The sequence below is a fragment of the Panthera uncia genome, chromosome C2 (assembly GCF_023721935.1).
Source record: "Panthera uncia isolate 11264 chromosome C2, Puncia_PCG_1.0, whole genome shotgun sequence".
Lineage (NCBI taxonomy): Eukaryota > Metazoa > Chordata > Mammalia > Carnivora > Felidae > Panthera > Panthera uncia.
The window spans coordinates 126,671,587-126,692,107 of NC_064810.1; the positions used below are offsets into that span (position 1 = coordinate 126,671,587).

General features: G+C 38.4%; 1 protein-coding gene across 3 annotated transcripts in view; it reads right to left on the reverse strand.

Annotated features, from left to right (window-relative positions):
• Positions 1–20,521, reverse strand: part of TMEM108 (transmembrane protein 108) — a 360,169-nt gene that overhangs the window by 167,119 nt on the left and 172,529 nt on the right. For 2 of the 3 annotated variants that reach the window (XM_049628819.1, XM_049628817.1), the window contains one exon: positions 6,652–6,737. In XM_049628819.1, the coding sequence (XP_049484776.1) occupies positions 6,652–6,691 (40 nt within the window). In that variant the 5' untranslated portion in view covers positions 6,692–6,737. The remainder of the gene's footprint in view (positions 1–6,651; positions 6,738–20,521) is intronic. The other variant, XM_049628818.1, reaches the window with a different exon arrangement.

A 20,521-nucleotide genomic window follows, 5' to 3' on the forward strand; every position in this document is an offset into this window, starting at 1 on the left:
AAATGTTTTTATACCCTTCTCATTTAGCTTTCACAATAATCATCAAGGATATTATAATACTCATTATCTGTGTATTGTAGTTAAGGAAAATAAAGTGGCTCTGGAAGGTTAAGTGTTTGCAAAGTCCCATAATTAGTAAGAGAAGTGAGAGCTCAAAGTATACCCTTTAAATCCAAATTCTGTGCTCTCTCCCACCATATGTTTTAGCAAAAGTACTTTCATATAGAAAACTGAATTTACTCATGAAGAGTTAACATTTAAATTTGAGTGTCAACAGTTCTCCCAAGCATGAGCATGACTTCCCTCATCTACATTCCTGCCAACCATGTAATAGAAAGTTCTCAAAAGTCATAAAATTGTTTCTTTAAAATATTTTATTCCTCAGTCTTCACTAGAATTGGTTACAATGAGAAGGTCTTATTAAGGTTTGTTTAATCTGCATAAAAGAGTTTGTTGACTTATGCAAATTTAAAAATCACAACTTAAAATGTAAAAGACATTAAATCAATAGAACACATTTAAGGATGCAGAACATATTAAGGATGCCTAACTTCCTGGGTTAATGTCACATTTGAAAGTGTTAACTTCCTCAATTTTTCTCTGTGAATGAATTTTTCTTCAGAACGAAAGAAACCAGTTTTCTCTAGAGAACATTTGCAAGACTTTTCATAACAACAACAAAAAAATCCAACCTCAAATTTGTGATTTGCAAAAGAATTATCCAGCATGATTTGAGGAAGAAATAGTCTTATAAAATCGAGTTCCGAAATGGGCCCCAGGGCCATTCTTGTGTTTTCCCTTTGCTTTATTTATAATCCTATCTAGTCCACTCTTTGTGCCTTTGGCATTGTTGAGAGTAAAAACCAACTTCCAGTGTACAATGAAGAGTAACATGAAACTTCAAATTCTAATACTTCCTATTTCTACAACATTGTGATTCTGCTAGTTCCTGCCCTGACATCTCTCCCTTCCTTCTCATTTCTAACTCACCCTGGTTTTGTTCCAAGATCCATTTCACCACTAGGCAGCTCAAGTGATACATGAAAGCTGAAAGCTTCCTGTTGCTCCAGGATAGCCTTTCTTAAGTCTAAGACAGTGATTTTCAAAGTGTGATCCCTGGACCAAAGTTTCAGCATCACTAGAAACTTAGAAGCACGAATTACTGTCCCTACGCCACATCTACTGAATCAGAAGCTCTGGGAGTGTGGCCCAGCAATCTGTGTATAAACAAGTCTTCAGGTGATGATGTTGCATGACTAAATTTAAAACCATTGCTGTAAGCCAGTGATTCTCAGCCCTGATTGTGTATTAGAATCACCTGATGTCCGGGGCGCCTGGGTGGCTTGGTCGGTTAGGCGTCCGACTTCGGCTCAGGTCATGATCTCACGGCCCGTGAGTTCGAGCCCCGCGTCAGGCTCTGTGCTGACAGCTCAGAGCCTGGAGCCTGTTTCAGATTCTGTGTCTCCCTCTCTCTCTGCCCCTCCCCTGTTCATGCTCTGTCTCTCTCTGTCTCAAAAATAAATAAACGTTAAAAAAAATTAAAAAAAAAAAAAAAAAGAATCATCTGATGTCCAGTTGCCACACTTTCCACTCCGTCCCCCAAACATTCTGATTTAATTGATATAGGGTAGGGTTGAGCAAGGGGATTTGTTAAAAGCTTTCCAGGTGATTCCAGTGTAAAGCCAAGTTTGAGAAACATTCATGAAAGCCAATCAGAAAAATCTAGCCTGAAATACTGAATCACAGTTTTGATGAAACGGATGTATCCATTTCCATAATGCTGAATGAATACCAAATGTGTTATTACCATTATTATAGCCACTGGTGGTAGCATGAGAGAAATGCAAGCTAATAAATTGCTCTTAGCTACTAAATAGGACATGCTGTTTTATTTCAACAAGAGCAGAATCTTTAGTAGCCTCAAGAGCGACAGATTTGCAAGGGGTGGTAGACAGCCCAACAGCTACTGGCAGTGAAGGCACACTCAACTGGTATGTTTTGTATGGGAAGGGGTAAAAATCATTTGGAAAAGAATTTGTGGTAAGCCAGGATTTGAACCCAAGCAGTCTTAATCCAGAATCCAAACCCTTAACCATGGTTGCCACACTGTTACTGTCTATGGATATTATGAACAAGCAGTAAAAAGCAAGGGAAGACACCTTCAATGGCAGTGGAGGAGATGAACATCTTTCATTTCATATGTGTCCATACTGCAGTATGTTTATGACTGCTTGTTAAATCTAGAAGAGCCTACGTTTCTGGAGTCAATACTTGTTTGGATCTAAACTGACCTAAACTTATGATTTATATCAACTCTCCCTCCTCAATCTTAGGGAAAAATTTCCTCTCACTTATCAGGAGAAACAAACCATGAAGACAGAACACATGAGTCAACTTCAGTTAATTCAGTACATGTAAGACATTCAACAGCAAGCAAGCTATATCAATAATAATACAGAGTGTGATTCAAGAAATACAAATGCCTGATTATAGAGCAACACTTAACTTACTAAATATAACCACTCCTTGACTCTACCCGAACAACTTTAATTTGAATAGATACTGGTATGTAAAAACTTACTTTCATAAGCTCATAATAATTATCTTGGTATTGTTAACCAAGTAGCAAAGTATCTAGCACTTAGGCAAAGATCAAATCTGCTAACTCAGGACTCAGTGCCTCCCCAGCAGTGTCGTGTTCTTAAAGGTTTTTGATGATGTTCCTTACTTTCCATTATTCTTTTTTTTTTTAATATAAAATTGTGATATGGCTTGGGAAAAGCAGTCTTGATCATGTCAACTCCTTCCTCTGTAGAATGTGACCAATGATAATTAATGTCCCTCTTGCCTTAATAGATATCCTGAGGATCAAATTCTGTGAAAATGTTTGGTGAATCAGAAAGTCCCATGTAAATGTTACAGTAGAGATCCTGGTTAGGTTGTACCTCTCTCTTGGAGACAGAAGACCTGGTAAGAAAACTGACATTTACTGTAGGTCTTCTATGTGCTGTGTTATCTCACTCAATACCATCTTATGTATGGGTGGTCATATCCCATATTACATGAGGTACATGGAGGTAAAGTAATTTCCCTAACATAAGCCACCTACTAAGTGGTAGGGTGAGGATCTGAACCCAGGTCTGCCACTCAAAAACTCAGGTATTCTTAGCATTAGCTTCATACTTACTTTATGGTGTAAAAAAGAAAAATGAACGCAGCACTTGATTTTTACATAACCGTGAAGGTTCTCACCACCACCCTCACCCTCAAGATTTCAGTTGTTTCAAAGTATCATATAAAATGTGTTAAACCTTACCAAAGAGCTAAAACTGGCAGGATGAAACACTCAATGCTGCACTGTGGAATAGAGCTCAAGAAATAAAACAAATTAGACACAGTCAGTTGTAATAAAAGTAAAATATTAAAATCTCAATTTCACAGTCTGCCAAAGACTGCATCTCTTAGCCCCTATCAGACACACATAAGCCCCAATGACTACTGATTGTGATGCAACGATCCAGAGAGAGCCTGGATTTTTTTTTTTTAATGTTTGTTTATTTTTGAGAGATAGAGAGACAAACAGCATGAGCAGGGGAGGGGCAGAGAGAGATTGAGAGAGAGGGAGAGAGACATAGAATCTGAAACAGGCTCCAGGCTCTAAGCACAGAGCCTGACGTGGGGCTCAAACTCTGAACAGCAAGATCATGACATGAGCCGAAGTCGGATGCCTAACAGACTGAGCCACCCAGGCGCCCCAAGCCTGGATTTTTTTCTTAAAGCTTCACCTGTCATCATTAATAGGATGCAAACTTTACCAACCACGGGTCAGAACGACCTCTAACCAGCCATATGGACAGCACAGAGGTCACACTACTGATTTTTCCTGTGTGTGGTGGAGGCACACAGGCAGGATGAAAAAACAGGTGTGAACAAAGAGATCAGAGAGACTTGGATGTGAATTCCAACTCCATCACTCACTACTTGGTCACCCTGGGACAGTCCTTAACTTACTCATCGGTTAACACTTCTTTATCTTGAAGCATTTGCCTCTGGAATGAATGACATGATACAAACTAATAAGCAGATGGCTGTGAATACAGTAGGCACTCAAGAGGGAGTGGCTTCTTTGATGATAAAGATGACTCATGAACTCACTCATGTCCATTAGTAAGTAATTGCTTTTTTTTTTTTTTTTAAACAAACACTCTCTGTAGTAGACTAAGGAGGATTACAAATTCTTACTAATCTTCCCTTTGAGAGCTGGCGTTCAATAACTCTTCCCTTGAATAAGGGTTGGTCTAAGTGATTCCTTTGGCCAATACGGTGTGACTGAAGTATTACTCTTGGGTTTCCAAGCCAACTCATAACAGGCCTTGTAGGTTTTGCCCTGGCCTCACAGTCATGATCTGCAATACAAGAAGTCTGACTACCATGAGGCCACTATGCTGCCTCACATGAAGCCCCCACTTTGTCATATGAAAAGGCCTCAGGGTAAAAAGATGTTGGCAGGCCCCAGGCTGTCCAACCTCCAGCCCAGATCCTAGACACTATGCAGTCTCCGCCAACCCCTGCCCAAATTGCAGGTTCATGAGCAATATATGTGACTGTTGTTGTTTCTAGCTACAAAGTTCTGGGGTGGTTTGTTACAGAACAAAATATAACCAGAACACTCTACCAGGCTTTACCCCCCAAATTAAAACCATCAATTTGCTGAATTATATAAAGTAACATGGTAAGTCTGTATTTAGAGAACTCTAGTTCTCAAGTCTGTTTTAGACACTGAAAAAAATATACTGTTTGTGGATAACTTTAATCCAGGTGTAATAATTGGCTAACCCATGACACATACGAGCTATTGAGTGCGAATTGTGCCAGAGTTTTAGCTAAGGTTTTACAAAATATCCAACTCTCTTGAGAAAAAAAAAAATGCTATAAATAACCCCTCATCTCCATGAACTTGTGAAAACCATTCTCTGCAGTCAGACTAATTGACCAGTGCCCGAGTGCTCCACCCTCCCAGCTCTGTACAAAGCTGGACTCCCACAGTCAGCTACCTAGTAACCAGGGTGGTTTATTAAGGGTCACTACCACCTACCTCCTAACTAGCAGGAAACTACCTACTCTGGGCTGCTTGCATTTCAAGGCAAGGCTGCAAACAATGAAACTGTTAAGACAAAGTTGACTTCTGCAGCTATCCAGATGTTTGAGGAAAACCCTTTCAGCTTTCATATAGGCTCTACTTGGGAGGATGGACCTCATTAGCATCCAACACTTGATCTCTGACTCATAGAATACTTACCTGATAACTTTCAAATAATACATGACCTTATAATATTACTTGAACTTTGGGCCATACAACCAGCATAGGTGATGAACTCAACAAACATTTTGCTGCCTCCCAAATCTACTAAGCTCTTTTTCATTTCCTGTTTCTTCTGCCTACAAAGCTTGCTTTCCCTTCTTGATGGGGAGTGTATCTGTTTGTGTGTGTGTGTGTGTATAATCCTTTTTAACCTTCAAATGATCCCTCTCCCATCAAGGCAGAGTTAATCATTAGTTGATTGACTGCTTCTTCAATCTGTAAAGCCTTTTTTTCTAACAAGCCAGCTTACTATTAAAAAAAAAAAAAAAGGCAACAAACCCACAGTCCTATAGAATACATGGAAAAAGAACATGAAAGAGTCCATATAATTTGGTGACATTTCACCAGCTGAAAACAGGCTGAGGTGATCCATGTTTTAGGGATTAGAATTTAGTAGCAGAAATAAGTTAATTAAAAAACCTAACCAGAATACTTTCTGTAAATAAAGTGCTTTGCACTGGAAGTGCAACATAACCTGAACTGATAGATTCTAAGGGCCAACTGGTGATCTGCATCTCAATCTTTCCTTATGTTATTTTCTTGGCTAAATTTAAAAAGGAACCATCCAGTGTAGGAAAGATAGATCTTTTTCATACCTCAGCAAGAACCAGACAAACACAGTGAACTCCAGGTTTTCCCAACCCAATGGCTTTGATTTGACCTGGAATGCGCAATGTCTATTGTCTTAAGTGGGTAAATCTGAACATCAAACTCACCACTGGTATTGGTATTGGTTTTTACATTCATTAACAATTGCAATCCCAACTAGAGATTTGTAGCACAACCCCCCAAACACATGAGCAACATGCATAAAGTCATAAACGCTATTCATTCTACCACCAAACCTAAAGAAATCACATTTTAATCATTCATTATTTAGGAACACACATAACTAAAGGCTGTATAGTCACCGAATAGTAACAAGTTCTATGTGACAAAATCCACAAAACACAGCCTAACATTCCTTCTTCATAAGGAACCTACAGAAGGTCATACTGGAACCCTTTATTCTGCCACAAAACCAAGAACAATAATGTTTTTGACACTCATCCTTGAATAAACTATGATTAACATGCCAATTTAGTATTATTATAATGGAATCTACATCACAACAGATGCCCAAAGCAATAGAATGACTTAATGCTTGACACTTTAACTACCTAGATCAAACAGAGGGAAAATTTTCTATTGAGAAAACCCTGGTCTTCCTCCAGAAAATGTATTAAATTTCTGGCAGTGGACAAACAATAACATTGGTATATTCTAAAAGAAATGTGACATCAACTTACTTAACAGTTGGCAATAGAGGGCCTGTAAACTTCTCTTCATGGTATCATCTGGTCCTGCTTGTCCTCCAGTTTATTCATGATTCTGTCTAGGAAATCAGGAGAAGAAAATTGTTACACCTGGGGAACATAATTCAAGTCAATCAAAAAGAACTCCATCCTTAAAATACCTGACTTTGAAGAGGAAAATTCTTGGAATAAGGATACACCAGCAACTATTTTTTTTTTAATTTTTTAATGTTTATTTAATTTTGACAGAGGGAGAGACAGAGCATGAGCAGGAGGCGGGGAGGAGGGGGGGGTGGGAAGAGATGGAAACACAGAATCTGAAGAAGCTCCAGGCTCTGAGCTGCCAGCACAGAGCCCAACACGGGGCTCCAACTCACAGTGAGATCATGACCTAAGCCAAAGTACAACACTTAGCTGAGCCATCCAGTCGGCCCCATCAGAGTCTAATTTACAACAGTCTACGTTATACAAATACCAATTCATCGACTGGTTAAATACTGAAACTCTATACACCACTGAAGGAAACTCATGTGGGCAATTAGAGAGTGAGAGTCTGACTGGAACTTTTGAGGATTTCCACTTAGCTTCTCCTGAATCTCTAGTTTTGAAACAGGAAAAACAAAAAATTTCTTATCTCATTTCTTTTGTGGTGTTCACCAAACAAAACCACCCAAAAAGCTTTACCACATGTTAAGTTGTATTATGTTAAATAACTTTTCCATTATTTTCTGGTTATAACAGATAATCCAGTATAGAATATCTGGAAAATAAAGCTAAGTGAAATAGAGATAAGAATCTATAAGGAAATACAAATTACCTATCTCTCCAGCCTTTCAACATGCACTTCTATCGATCTGTCTCATTTTATCTATTATACTTTAGTTTGTTTTTAAGTAGGCTCCATATCCAACGAGGGGCTGGAACTCATGACACTCAGATCAAAAGTCACATGCTCTACCGATTAAGCCAGTCAGGAGCCGCCTCTATTATACATTCTAATTTTTCTCCCTAGCAGAAAAATTTTCTTGTGTTACTACTATTTGCTACTTTATTTTAAATGGCACACAGTATTTCTTTAAGGTAAATCCCTAGAAATGGAACCACGAGGACACAAGGCTTTTGAAATATACTGCCAAATTACCCTTTGTCCATACCAGTAAGTGGGAATATCCATTACACTACAACCTACCCAATGATGGAAATTTATAATTTCTTTCCATCTTTGCCAATAAATAAGCAAATATTTCATCTTATTGCTTTAATTTGCATTTTATATGTTTATTAATCATTTGTCTTTTTAAAATTTTTAGTTCACATTTGACAAAGATCCTTTAGTCAGGCTCCTGGACCTTCTCCTAGGTCCATTCACACACTTATAACACCTAGTTTCAGCAACAACACGCGCTAACTCAGTTTGACCAGAACCCTCCACCCTCAGTATCCATCAAGCCCCAGGTGATAATTACCCTGGCCTGTCTTTAGCAAGAATCTTGTTAGGTCAGTTTAGCCAAAACCCTTTACCCCTGATGTTTCCTCTTAGTCATTTTCCATCCACTGACCCCCACACTGATCCTTGGCTATAAACGGCCACTGGCCCAAGCTGTGTTCAGAGTTGAGCCCAATCTCTCTCCCCAACTGTTATATCCCATTGCATGGTTCCCTATACTTGTCCTGAAGGTCCTGAATAGAGCCTGACGCACCATCCTTAACAAATGTCATTGAATATCTTTTTCTTTAACGCTTTCTTTAACCATTCTCTACTGGCATGCTGCATTATTTTCTCATAATATCCCAAGTGGAACAGATTTATCTTTAAAATGTTTGTGTTGAGATATAATCCATGTATTATTAAATTCAGCCTTGGGGCGCCTGGGTGGCTCAGTCGGTTAAGTGTCCGACTTCAGCCCGGGTCACGATCTCGCGGTCCGTGAGTTCGAGCCCCACGTCGGGCTCTGGGCTGATGGCTCAGAGCCTGGAGCCTGCTTCCGATTCTGTGTCTCCCTCTCTCTCTGCCCCTCCCCCATTCATGCTCTGTCTTTCTCTGTCTCAAAAATAAATAAACGTTAAAAAAAAAAATTTTTTTTTAATAAATAAATAAATTCAGCCTTTTATTTTTATTACTTTTTTTAATGTTTATTTTTGAGACAGAGAGAGAGACAGAGCATGAATGGGGGAGGATCAGAGAGAGGGAAACACAGAATCTGAAACAGGCTCCAGGCTCTGAGCTGCCAGCACCGAGCCCGACGCGGGGCTCGAACTCATGGACCACGAGATCATGACCTGAGCCAAAGTCGGCTGCTTAACCAACTGAGCCACCCAGGTGCCCCAAATTCAGCCTTTTAAATATACAATTCAGTGGTCATTAATATATTCAAGTTGTGTAACCATCACCAGTACCTAATTCCAGAACATTTTTCATCACTCTAAAAAAAAAAAGAAAAACCCTAAAAAACAAAATCCAAAAACTCCTATGTTTAATTAGCAGTCACTTTCCTTCTCCCCTCTTCCCAGCCCCTGACAACTACTAATCTGCTATACACATTTGCTCATTCTGTACATTTCACATAAATAGAATCATACAATGCATAGTTTTTGTATATGGCTCTTTCACTTAGCATAACGTTTCTTAGGTCCATCCATGTTGTAAAACATCATTTTCTTTTTGTAAGAATGATACACACACACACCAATCCACACACAGCCATGGTTAGAGAGGCCTTCTTTAGTCCAGGATTACATAAATAGTCGCCTGTATTTTCTTCTGGTATTTTTTATTTCCTTTAGATCTATTTCTGGACTTTGTGTTACATTTTACATCTCTGTTCATTCTTCTACTATAATAATAAGCGTTGTTTAAATTAAACTCTTGGTAAAGTTGGTCCTCCATTATTACTTTTTATGATTTATCTTGTTCTTTGAGTATGTTTTTCCCTTAAATTAACTTTATCATTTTATTAAATTCCAGAAAAAATATCATTGGTATTATAGATGTAATTATCTTCTACTTACTTTATTAATTTGGTAAAGACTTGATCTCTTCAAAATCTGAGTGTACTGAGGAGAAAAATAAAATTTTAAAAATTGTAGCTATGAAGATCAAAAGAATTCTTTTCAGAGAGTGAGAAGAAGCACTTTTTTGGGTATAGGCACAATAGCTCAATGACTAATTAAAGCCCCCCTGAGAGTGATCTGGATGAGCAAGAGGGAGAAAAAGAGATCAACTGTTCTCCATTATAAAAATAACAGATTTCAGTTCTCTAAGGTAGGATAGGGGCTAAGCAGTCCAGAAATCAGAGGCTAAAGAGAGGATACACAAGACATGTTGAGAGACAGAAAAAGGGCAATTCCAAAAGATAGGAGTAGGTGGGACCCAAGAATAAAAGATAAAGTGAGAAATTTCCCAGAGGGGATGACCCATAAACTTTAAGATGCGTAACATTTAATTTTAGTTTGTTTTATGCTATTTTTACTTATACACTACATCTATTCTTCCCCTCCACAATGCTTATCCACCACTAGTACCCTCAAAAATCTCAGCAAAAGTCTTGTACAAAACAGCCTTATGTCAGTGGTGCTCAGATGGGCAATGACAGAAGAGACTATGTTCCAAGACAAGAGTGCCCATGAATAGAAAGGAGTCATAGGAGTCCTAAGCAACGGTTAGTGGGCATCTATGGAGGGTTTAGGACACAGCAAGCACTCAATTGTAAAGTGATTAAATATATGAATGAATAAATAAATGATTAAATAACAGGAGAGCAGAGAAACAGTTGTAGTTTATATTAAGAAGAACATAAGCCCCTCAGTCATCTCTAAAAATGCTGAGAGATTTTTGAGAAACTGTTCGACTTTCGACAATATATACAATAGAGCCATTTTATTCACATATCAAAGAAACAACTGAGCTCATAAATTGGGCACTTGGTATCATCTGGGTTATACAGGGGTATCCCAACTATAAGCACCACATGGCTTGTATTTATTCAAAATTAATCTTTATTTAGGTCTTTTTGTGGAGTTGTTTTTTGTGTGTGGGTTTTTATTATTTTAATTCCAGTATAGTTAATAGTTTTGTGGAGTTTTATAGTGTTTTTCCTTCATTTGAGTTCTATAGTCTTATTGAATTAATTCCTAGGCATTTTATATACATTTTATATGCATATATACATGTATACATATATACATATACACATATATATACACATATTTTTTTGCCACTGTGATGGAATTTCTGCTTCCATTATATCTTCTAACTGCCTCTATATGAAAATGACTGTATTTTGTGTATTCATTTTGTGACCTAACCAAACTCACTTAGTTCTAACAATGGTTTCTCACCTGAGTCTCTTGGGTGGGTAGTTGTGTTTTGGATAGACAGAGAGGCACAATGAGATTCCATCTAAAGCTGTTTTTTAACCATATAGTAGGAAACATTCATTGTATCTGGTCTCTCGGGGAATAATTTAGAAGTTCCAAGGAAGACAACTAATATCTGGGATGAAATTCTAAGAAAGTACAGTTTACAGCCAAGAGACTGAAGAGAGGAGGAGGATGAAAATATTTGCCCAACATGCAGATACAGTGGCACAGGTGGGGATCTCACTGACTATTAGGCTCAGGGAAAACAAAGAGGTACAAGTAACCTGAATCACTTCTTAAAGAAGGTGAGCCTAAAAGAATCCTACTTCTCCCCGCTTTGGTTTAAATGGAACAGTTCTATCTATTCCACTGATTCAGGAAGGGTAATTTTTCTCTTTCACAGGTCACTTAAAATGTTGCAATTAGAAATGTTCATGTAGCAGAGAAGAAGTAATGAAGAGCCAAATGAAAAGCTCTGATATGTGATGTGTAAACTGACTTGAAATAACAAGTTCATACAGAATAAGGAAGAACAGCCAGGAAAATCCTGGAAAACAACAACACAAAAACCCAATAAGGTAAGGACAGAGGAAAGAGGGACTGTCAGCCCTACCAGACACTGAAACAAACTGTAAGGCCACTACATAACCAAGCCAATTTGATATTAACACATGAATAGACCCAATTATATATGGAAATTTATATGATAAAAGCAGCATATTAAATTAATAGGCAAAAAGAACTTTTAAGTAAACATTGAGATTAGCAGAGTAATATGGGAAAGATAAAATTGTACTAACTTCCAAATATTACACACCAGCATAAATTCAAAGGACCAGACCTTTAAATGTAAAATATGTATACAAATACTAGAAGAAAGAGCAAATTCTACTGGGAGTAGAGAAGCTTTGCTAAATCTAAATCAAAGTTTGAAGCAACAAGAAAAACATAAACTTTATTACATAAAAATTACAAAGCAAAAACTATAATTAAGTAAAAAAAACCCATAAAAACCTGGAAAAAAATGTTTATCTTACAAAAAGCAAAGAGTTAAAATCCCTAAAATTTATTCCTAATCCCCAAATCAATCCTCAAGGTGCCTTAGCAATCATTTGCATACATGCTTGCATTGTCCAAAACACATGTTCCCAGCTAGGTCAAACAAGGCAATGATCTGTCGTCATCTTTATTCTTGTCTTCTTGTTTTAGCTCTCATACTGTGAACAATTATCCTTTCCATAGGCCATTGAGTACTATGTTTTTAACATTTGGGGGCTTTTTATTTTTTTTATTTTTATTTTTATTATTATTATTTTTTTATAACATTTATTTATTTTTGAGACAGAGAGAGACAGAGCATGAACGGGGGAGGGTCAGAGAGAGGGAGACACAGAATCTGAAACAGGCTCCAGGCTCTGAGCTGTCAGCACAGAGCCCGACGCGGGGCTCAAACTCACGGACCGCGAGATCATGACCTGAGCCGAAGTCGGCTGCTTAACCGACTGAGCCACCCAGGCGCCCCAGCTTTTTATTGTTCTATTTGAAATGGCCTGCAAGCACAGTGCTGAAGTGCTGTCTAGGGCTCCTAAGTGCAACAAGGCATGAGTTATGGTGCTATTGGCTGTGAGTTCAAAGCTAATGAATTAATAATATATATTACATAAGGTGTCTTTAAACAACAACACATGAAAACAAGGTTACATATGGATCAACTGACAAAACTGTGACCTCAGGCTCACAGGAACCTAACCCTTTATTTCCCCTAAGAGCAATGGCTTGTATTTACTATTCAGTATTTATGAAAACTTTATAGAACATAACTGCCATGAATTATGAGAACCAACTATATTTAAGATGAGCTTTAAAATATTTTGCGAGGCAAAGAATAAAGATGACCAACAATTCAGGTGAATAATAAAAGATGGTACAAAACAAAACAATGGCTCCCCATCTCTTTAGGACTCAGGAAGAACTGACTAAACTAACAGCCAACACCTATAATAGTGCCCTTTGGGAAAATGATGAAGGGGGTGGGGGGAGAAGAACAGGAGAGTTCAAATAACAACTAACATCACAGGCCTGCACAAAAGTTTCGAAAGGGGCATACATCTCCATTTTATAGGCGAGGACACAGACACCAAAAACTCAGTCTTTGTTCAACATCACATCTACCAGATGTGAGACCTTGAGCTAGTTTCTAGACTTCTCTGATTGGTGGATTTCTTGTTTGTAAATGGGGTAAGAATGTTACTTGATATGCTTGCTGCAAAGACCAGTCAATGCATGCAAAACACCTGCCCTAGTACCTGGCACACAACAAGTGCTCAGAGTGAATACCTAATAGCAGAAGACAAGAAAATGACACATTAGGGCCAGAGCTCACCAACCATCTCTGAATTGTGCTTTCCCTAAGCTAGAAATAAACAAAGACTTTGGGATATTACTCAGATAGTCCCTTTTGTTAAATCCAGTGTCTTATTTAAATTAAATTTAGAATTTATTTTTATGGGTACAAGTTGAACTTTAAGGTTGTTATTTATACCTTTGTTTTCCTTAAAAAGTTATCTGAGGAGGCTTACTACTAGATGCAACTTGTATAAGAGATTAACACATCAAAGCACATTAATAATATCAGAAAGGGAGATCCAAAATTATGTGGACAAAGTGGAAATCAATTTTACCATAAAATGCAATGAAACAATAATACTTTTGTCTTGGAGCTTCCTAGAAGTAAATGCAAAAAAGATAGCATAATTTTTTTTCTGGCTGCATAGAGGTACAGTTTGCATTTTGTTCAGGAATACAACCCTTTTCTATCACTAACTTCTAAGAAAAGATCATTAGACAATTTTTGGTAAGCATTAGCATCCTCAGTATGAGGATGGAATTCCTCATGTTCATTCCATATTCATGGAATATGAACAGATTATTTATTCTTGGCATGGCTGCTCCTTGTCAACCCATAATAAAAGCTCAAGTCATGTGTTAAGTAGTAACTCAGGGAAAGCATTTCAATGAGCAGCAGGTGGACCATGCTGTAGGAAAAAGAACCAGGCAGGCCTACCACTGAGTAGCTTTGCTATGTGATCTTAAGCAAGTTACTTAACTTCCCTGATCGTCAGCTTTCTCATTTGTAAATGAGGCTGACACCTAAGTCAGAATGGTTAAAATTAATAACTCAGGCAACAACAGATGTTGGTGGGGATGCAGAGAAAGGGGAACACTTTTGAACTGCTGCTGGGAATGAAACTGATGCAGCCATTCTGGAAAACAGTATGGAGGTTCCTCAAAAAATTAAAAATAGAACTACCCTATGACCCAGCAATTGCACTACTAGTTATTTATCCAAAGAATACAAAAATGCTATTTTGAAGGGGCACATGCGCCCCAATGTTTATAGCAGCGCTATTGACAATAGCCAAAGTATGGAAAGAGCCCAAATGTCCATTGACTGATGAATGGATAAAGAAGATGTAGTATATATACAATGGAATAATACTCAGCCATCAAGAAGAATGAAATCTTGCCATCTGCAACAACGTGGACAGAACTAGAGAGTATTATGCTAAGCAAAATAAGTCAATCAGAGAAAGACACATATCATGATTTCACTCATATGAGGAATTTAAGAACCACAACAGATGAACACAGGGGAAGAGAAGGAAAATTAAGATAAAAACAGAGAGGGAGGCAAACCATAAGAGACTCTTAAATAGACAGACCAAACTGAGGGTTGCTGGAAGGGAAGTGGGTGTAGGGATGGGCTAAATGGGTGATGGGCATTAAGGAGGGCACTTGTTGGGATAAGCACTGGGGGTTATACGTAAGTGATGAATCACTGGGTTCTACTCCTGAAACCAATACCACCCTGTATGTTAACTAACTTGAACTTAAATAAACAAATAATAAAAAAAAGATTACTGAGAGAATTAAATTAAGTAAAGCACCTCCTGTGTATCTAGTACGTTGCTTCTGTCTCTCCCTTTCCCCCAAGCGAATGGCATACAGACTGCTGCTCTTGGTCTTGTGAGGATAGAGAAAAAAAATCAGGAAAGTGAAAGGAACTGATATTCGGCAAGTTACCCCAGGGCCTGAGTATCATGAGCAGTGGGTTACTTCAGGAAAGCAAATATGAAGTTTTCTCAGGCTCACTTACATCATAAGTCACAAATAGATGCATGTATCCACAGGGCTAAGTTTGGGTTAGAAAAGGTTTTTAGTCAAATTCTTTTCATACAGATGATCTGCATATTTAACACAAGAATATCCTTCACTTCCATAAAGAAATAGATGTTCTTATAATTTTTCCTGAAACTTGTGGCTTTTCCAATTGTTCTTCCAAATTTTGTCAGTTTTGAGCAAGAAATATTTCACTTTCCTCTGAACCTATGATCGACATTGTGAGCCTGACTATAGCCTGTCACTTTGTCTCAGTTCTGGGAGTCTATAGGGAATAGTGGTGACTATGGTGAACTTGAAAGCACAAGGGAATGGTATTTTTAGGCCCTAGCCAATTGTCAGTAGGAAAAGGAGTCTTTTTTTCCCTTAAACTGAAAAATCTTCTCAAAAAAAATTTTCCCTAAATTTTCAAGAGAAGCCATACATCACATCTCTCCCTATTTTAAAACACTAGCAATTAATTCATATGGGGCAAGACTACAAGCCAAAAGAAATAGGACTGTGTGATTTCCGATTTATAAAGGCTTTCGTGGTGCAGAACCTGCATGAGCACTTTTCTAGTAAACTAGGAGGAGAATAAATGTCTGTCTGTGGAGAGAACCGTACTGACTTAGGAAGCAGTGCACGCAGATCTACCCTCCACCCTTGGAGCCAGGATCTCACTTAGTAAACTCTGAAGGATAAAAAACACTTCAGTAGTGCCCCTTCCCTCTCTTCCCCTCCGTATTTTCTTCTCTGAAAAATAAAAGACAATATTGGAGTCTGTCAGATCCATGAGATGCTGAATTCCAAACAGAAAGGCAAAAACAGATCCCTTCTACTAAGGAAAAGCCTACAAAAAGGAATCAATTAATGTAGACTTTGCTTGGAGGACTGAGAAGTAATTGCCTGAGTGTTCAAGACCAGCTGGAGTTTATTTGCATTTGCTGGGGGAGAGTGTTCTGCAGTCCACAGCCACTGAAGTCAGCAAGGGGGTAAAAATAGGACCAGGAGCTTGAGGCTTATTAGAATGACACAGACTTCTTTTTTATGGCATTAAAGTGTATTAAGGACATTTATCTCATTTGAGGAGACAGAAAGGTGCTTGTGCAAGGTGAAGCACACATACCACACTCCCTCTTTTATGGTTTTGGGATTAAAAACTATACACTGAGGTCAGGGAATTAAATGATATTGTAGCAATGCCAAATGCTAAAGGAGGATGTTTTATCATTTTGACTGGACTGCTTATGAAAAAGATTATTTCTTGTCCACAGCAAACACATTCATTTTTTTTTTCTTTCTTTTGCAGTGCCTGAAAAATATCTTTAGAAATTGAATTTTGGAACCTAAGAATATGTGTATTTCCTTTGGGAAGCAGCCATTTGTCCTAAAAGATGTGCCAAGTTTTTACAATGGAAAGGGAGGGAAGGCCATATGAAACAGGCAAACTCTTATCACCATGTTTTACATGTGGAGAGAAGATTTAAATAATGCTGCATGCTATGAACCAGCAATACATTTCAGTATGTGAAATTATTCCTAATATCATAGTCCTTGCTAAATTTTAATTTTGATCTCAAGAACAGTCTTTTTTCCCTGCCATTCTTTTTCCTGAGCTTCTCCCATCCAACTTCAATCCACATAAAGACTTCTGTAATTCTTGAGCCAGTGTGAAGACGGTTTTAATTTATGGCTTTGGTACAATCTTTCAAAATATGTAATTTATGTCTGGTGATTCCATAGGAGATGCAGAGTCTGTTGAATGTATGGCTGGAATAAAAATTATAATGAAATGAAAAATTATGCGGGTACGAGTGAGGTGGGCCAATATAAAACAGATACAGCCTGAAGTTTGAGGCTCTATAGATTCCACCTCAATCTGCGGGCAAGGCCATCAGAGGAATGCAGTGTTGTCTGCTCCGAATACAAAGATGTCCTGCAACTCAGTGTTGGTAGCGTGCAAGTCACTCCCTATGTGGTACAGGACCAGGAAGTCACTACTATGCTGCCCACAATACCCGGGGAAGAGAGGAACACTTATAGCCATTATCTGAAGAGTAGGAATTAAGTTGATGGGCAAGATCCGTGTGGGCAAGTTCAGTCCCACAGTGAAGTCACAATATTCCAAGCATTTCTGATAATTCTCAACTTTATTCCTTGCTCCAGGAAGCATGAGTAAAATAATACATTTCATTTCACCTGTGAGGGCCTTAACCAGCCCACTTAACTATGTTGATAATTAGACCTTACTTTGATAACTGGAAGGGCGAGAAGAAATATCTACAAGTATCAAAATTAGTATTCCCAAGACCAGCTGATGGTCAGAATCTATTTTTAAGATAGATTCCTAAGTCTTTCCCTCAGGAATTCTAATTCCCAGGTTCTTAGATGGAGCAATCGAAAAGGCTCCCAAGATGGCTCTTATGATCAACCAAGGTTGGAAACCAAGAACCTAATCTAGTACTTCTTCATCCTGACTACACATTAGAACCCTGGAGGAATGTACTGGGTAGATTAAATCAGATTCCCTTGGGATTCTAATATGCAGTCAATCAAGAACCAGGGACCCTTACCCCAGCCTAAAAGAGCACTAGAGCCACAGTGAGGCCAGCGCTGCTTATTCTCATTCCTGAGACTGGCATTTTATGGGAGATGAAGGAAGTAGGATGATTGATGAAACCACATTTGCAAGTTATGTTTAAAACAGAAATGACTGATTCAGTGTTTCTTAAATATTTAGATCCACAGCCTCCCATGCGATTCAAGTTTCATGCAACGTGAATTCTTTGTGATATTTTACCCAATCTATCTTTGATATACCTCTCACTTGTCCTTGCTACTTGGCTTCCAGGGATGTCAGGAAGATTAAGGAGATAATGACTAAAAGGGAGAGAGAATGTGGTTCAGTGAAGTCAAGAGGGTGTGGAAGCCACGTACAGACTAAGAGACTGGCATAAAGCTGAAACAACCCTAATCCCAAATCACTTCTTCCCAAGGTAGACTGGTGTTCCTTTTCCCCAAGACTGCATTAACAGAGAAAACAGAGGGGGCAGCCATGGCCACAAATTCTGTGTGGGATCAGGGAGGATAAACCACACTGAAAGGATCTCCTTTCTGTGGGGACCAAAGCCAACTACACAGAGAATCAGGGCAGGAAGATACAATATAAACAACAATTAACCTGGAGATCCACTTCTTTGGAAAATACTGAGTGCTGCTAAGTACTAAGTACTGTGTTAGTAGTAGTGACTGGGACTGGGAATAAAAGCAAATGAGACATGATCCCTGCCCTCAAGGAACTTGCAGTTTAGCAGGGGGAACAAATATCATGTCAAAAAAAAATCACTCTATAGCCAGCTTTGCCCTTATCAGTTGTATAAGACAAATTATTACACTGTATTCTAGAAAATTATAACAACTTAGACCCTGAGACTCAAGAAGGGTAGCACATTTTCTGTCAGTAAAACAGGTATCACACCTATGCTACAAGATTGTTCTGGGAATGAAATAACACCTCCACAGAGTTTAGAGCACAGAAGTACAAGAAACATGTCCTATCCCTTCAGAGGAAGGAAAAATAACATCTTCTGGAGAGTAGCAGGACAAGGTTTTTGAAGGAGATGGAATATGAGCTAAACTTGTAAGGTTAAGAAGGATTCTGACTAGTAAAGGTAAAAAAAGTACAAAGATGCTGAGTGAGGACAATGAGGCAGGAGTTTGAAGATGAGTACATTAAACCACAGAAGATCTACCACTTGCTGCTTTAAAATTCCTAAACAATGCAATTTGACTATGTGACTCTCGAGCTTCTCAAATGAGATTAGGCCAATGTTCTCATTTTCTGGGGGAGGGAAGGATATTCCGAAGAAAGGACAAAACTGACAGGGAAACAGCAGGCAGAAGTTGGGAGGCAGAGAGATGGAGGCTGGGTCCCCAAGGCTCAATCTTCCCAGATCAAAATAAATGCCTACTAACCATGAGACAGCTGGAATGTCACTGTCTTATAAGTCCAGGCAGCTATCAGACCCAGAATGTTTACATCCCCATTAATGTTTACACGGCACTAGCCAAGTGGCACTGCGTGGTGCCAAAACCAGTGGATACATGGATAGATATGATCATGCAGCTGGACCCTCAGATCCCTAGGGCTAGCTATGTAGGCTCATTCTCATCATTTCATTAACTTCACAGCAGTAACCACATTGTTTATACCACTGACTCTAAAAATGTGGTTCTCAGACCACCAGCAGTACCAGGAAGTTGTTAGGAATGTAAATTCTCAGGTTCCACTCTAGAGCACTGAATTAGAAACTCTCAAGGTAGGGCCCAGCAATCTATGCTTCAACAAGCCCTCAAGGATGCATGCTGAAGTCTGAGAACCTTTCCTCTGCAAAAGTGAATTTCTGGCTATGGCAGGGTTTTACTCTTTAACTATTACCTTGGATAAATCATTTATATCTTCAAAGGACCAATAAATGAGGAAAGAGGGAATTAGAGCAGAAAGGTCCATTTCCATAGTCTCTTTCAACTGTAACATACTACAATTGATCAGTTCACAAGTGTGCAAATGTTTATAGTTCATTAGTTTGAATTGTTGGTGCTGGCATTTGTGGCTCTTGTTGAGAGTATTAGCATAGTATGTTTGAATCCTAATGACTGCTTTGAAAATGTCACGCATCTCCATTATTCAACTTTTTAGGCTAGTAATATTAATGCTGTATGAGTAGTAACACCTACATGGGGGGTGGCATGTATTAAAACATGGATTTGTGGTAGAAAAACAACATGACTACAGTGTATTTCCTAGTCTCTGTTGTGGTTATACACTTCAATAAAAATGAGACCTTTCAATGAATTAAAATTATAAACACAAGCTGCCAGAATGAATTTAAATGATTAAATCCTAGAACAACTACTTTTCAAATAAACCTCTACCCAGAATCTAAAAGACTTAACAATGACAGTCAATACTTAAAGGTGAGTCAAATATGTAAGCCATTTGTGCCTTGCAAATCAGCCCAAACCAGGAGTATAAAATTCAGAGCTCCAAAAATTGAAGAAAATTGAGCTATACCTCAAAGAAATCAGACTGGGGATGAATCAGGATGTTTAAGAACAATTAGCCATCTGTTTTCCAGTGGCGTCCTTCCTCAAGCTATTGATACACACTGACATTTAGATGTAGGATTTGTGAATTAAAATGTAAGTTCTGGGATGGTAGAAATTTTGCCTGTCTTGTCTACTGCTATGCCCTCAGTGCTTAGAATAAGGTCAAGCACATAGCAGGTATTCAGTAAATGCATAAATGATCCACAAAATTGATACAGGTGGCACTCTCAAACAG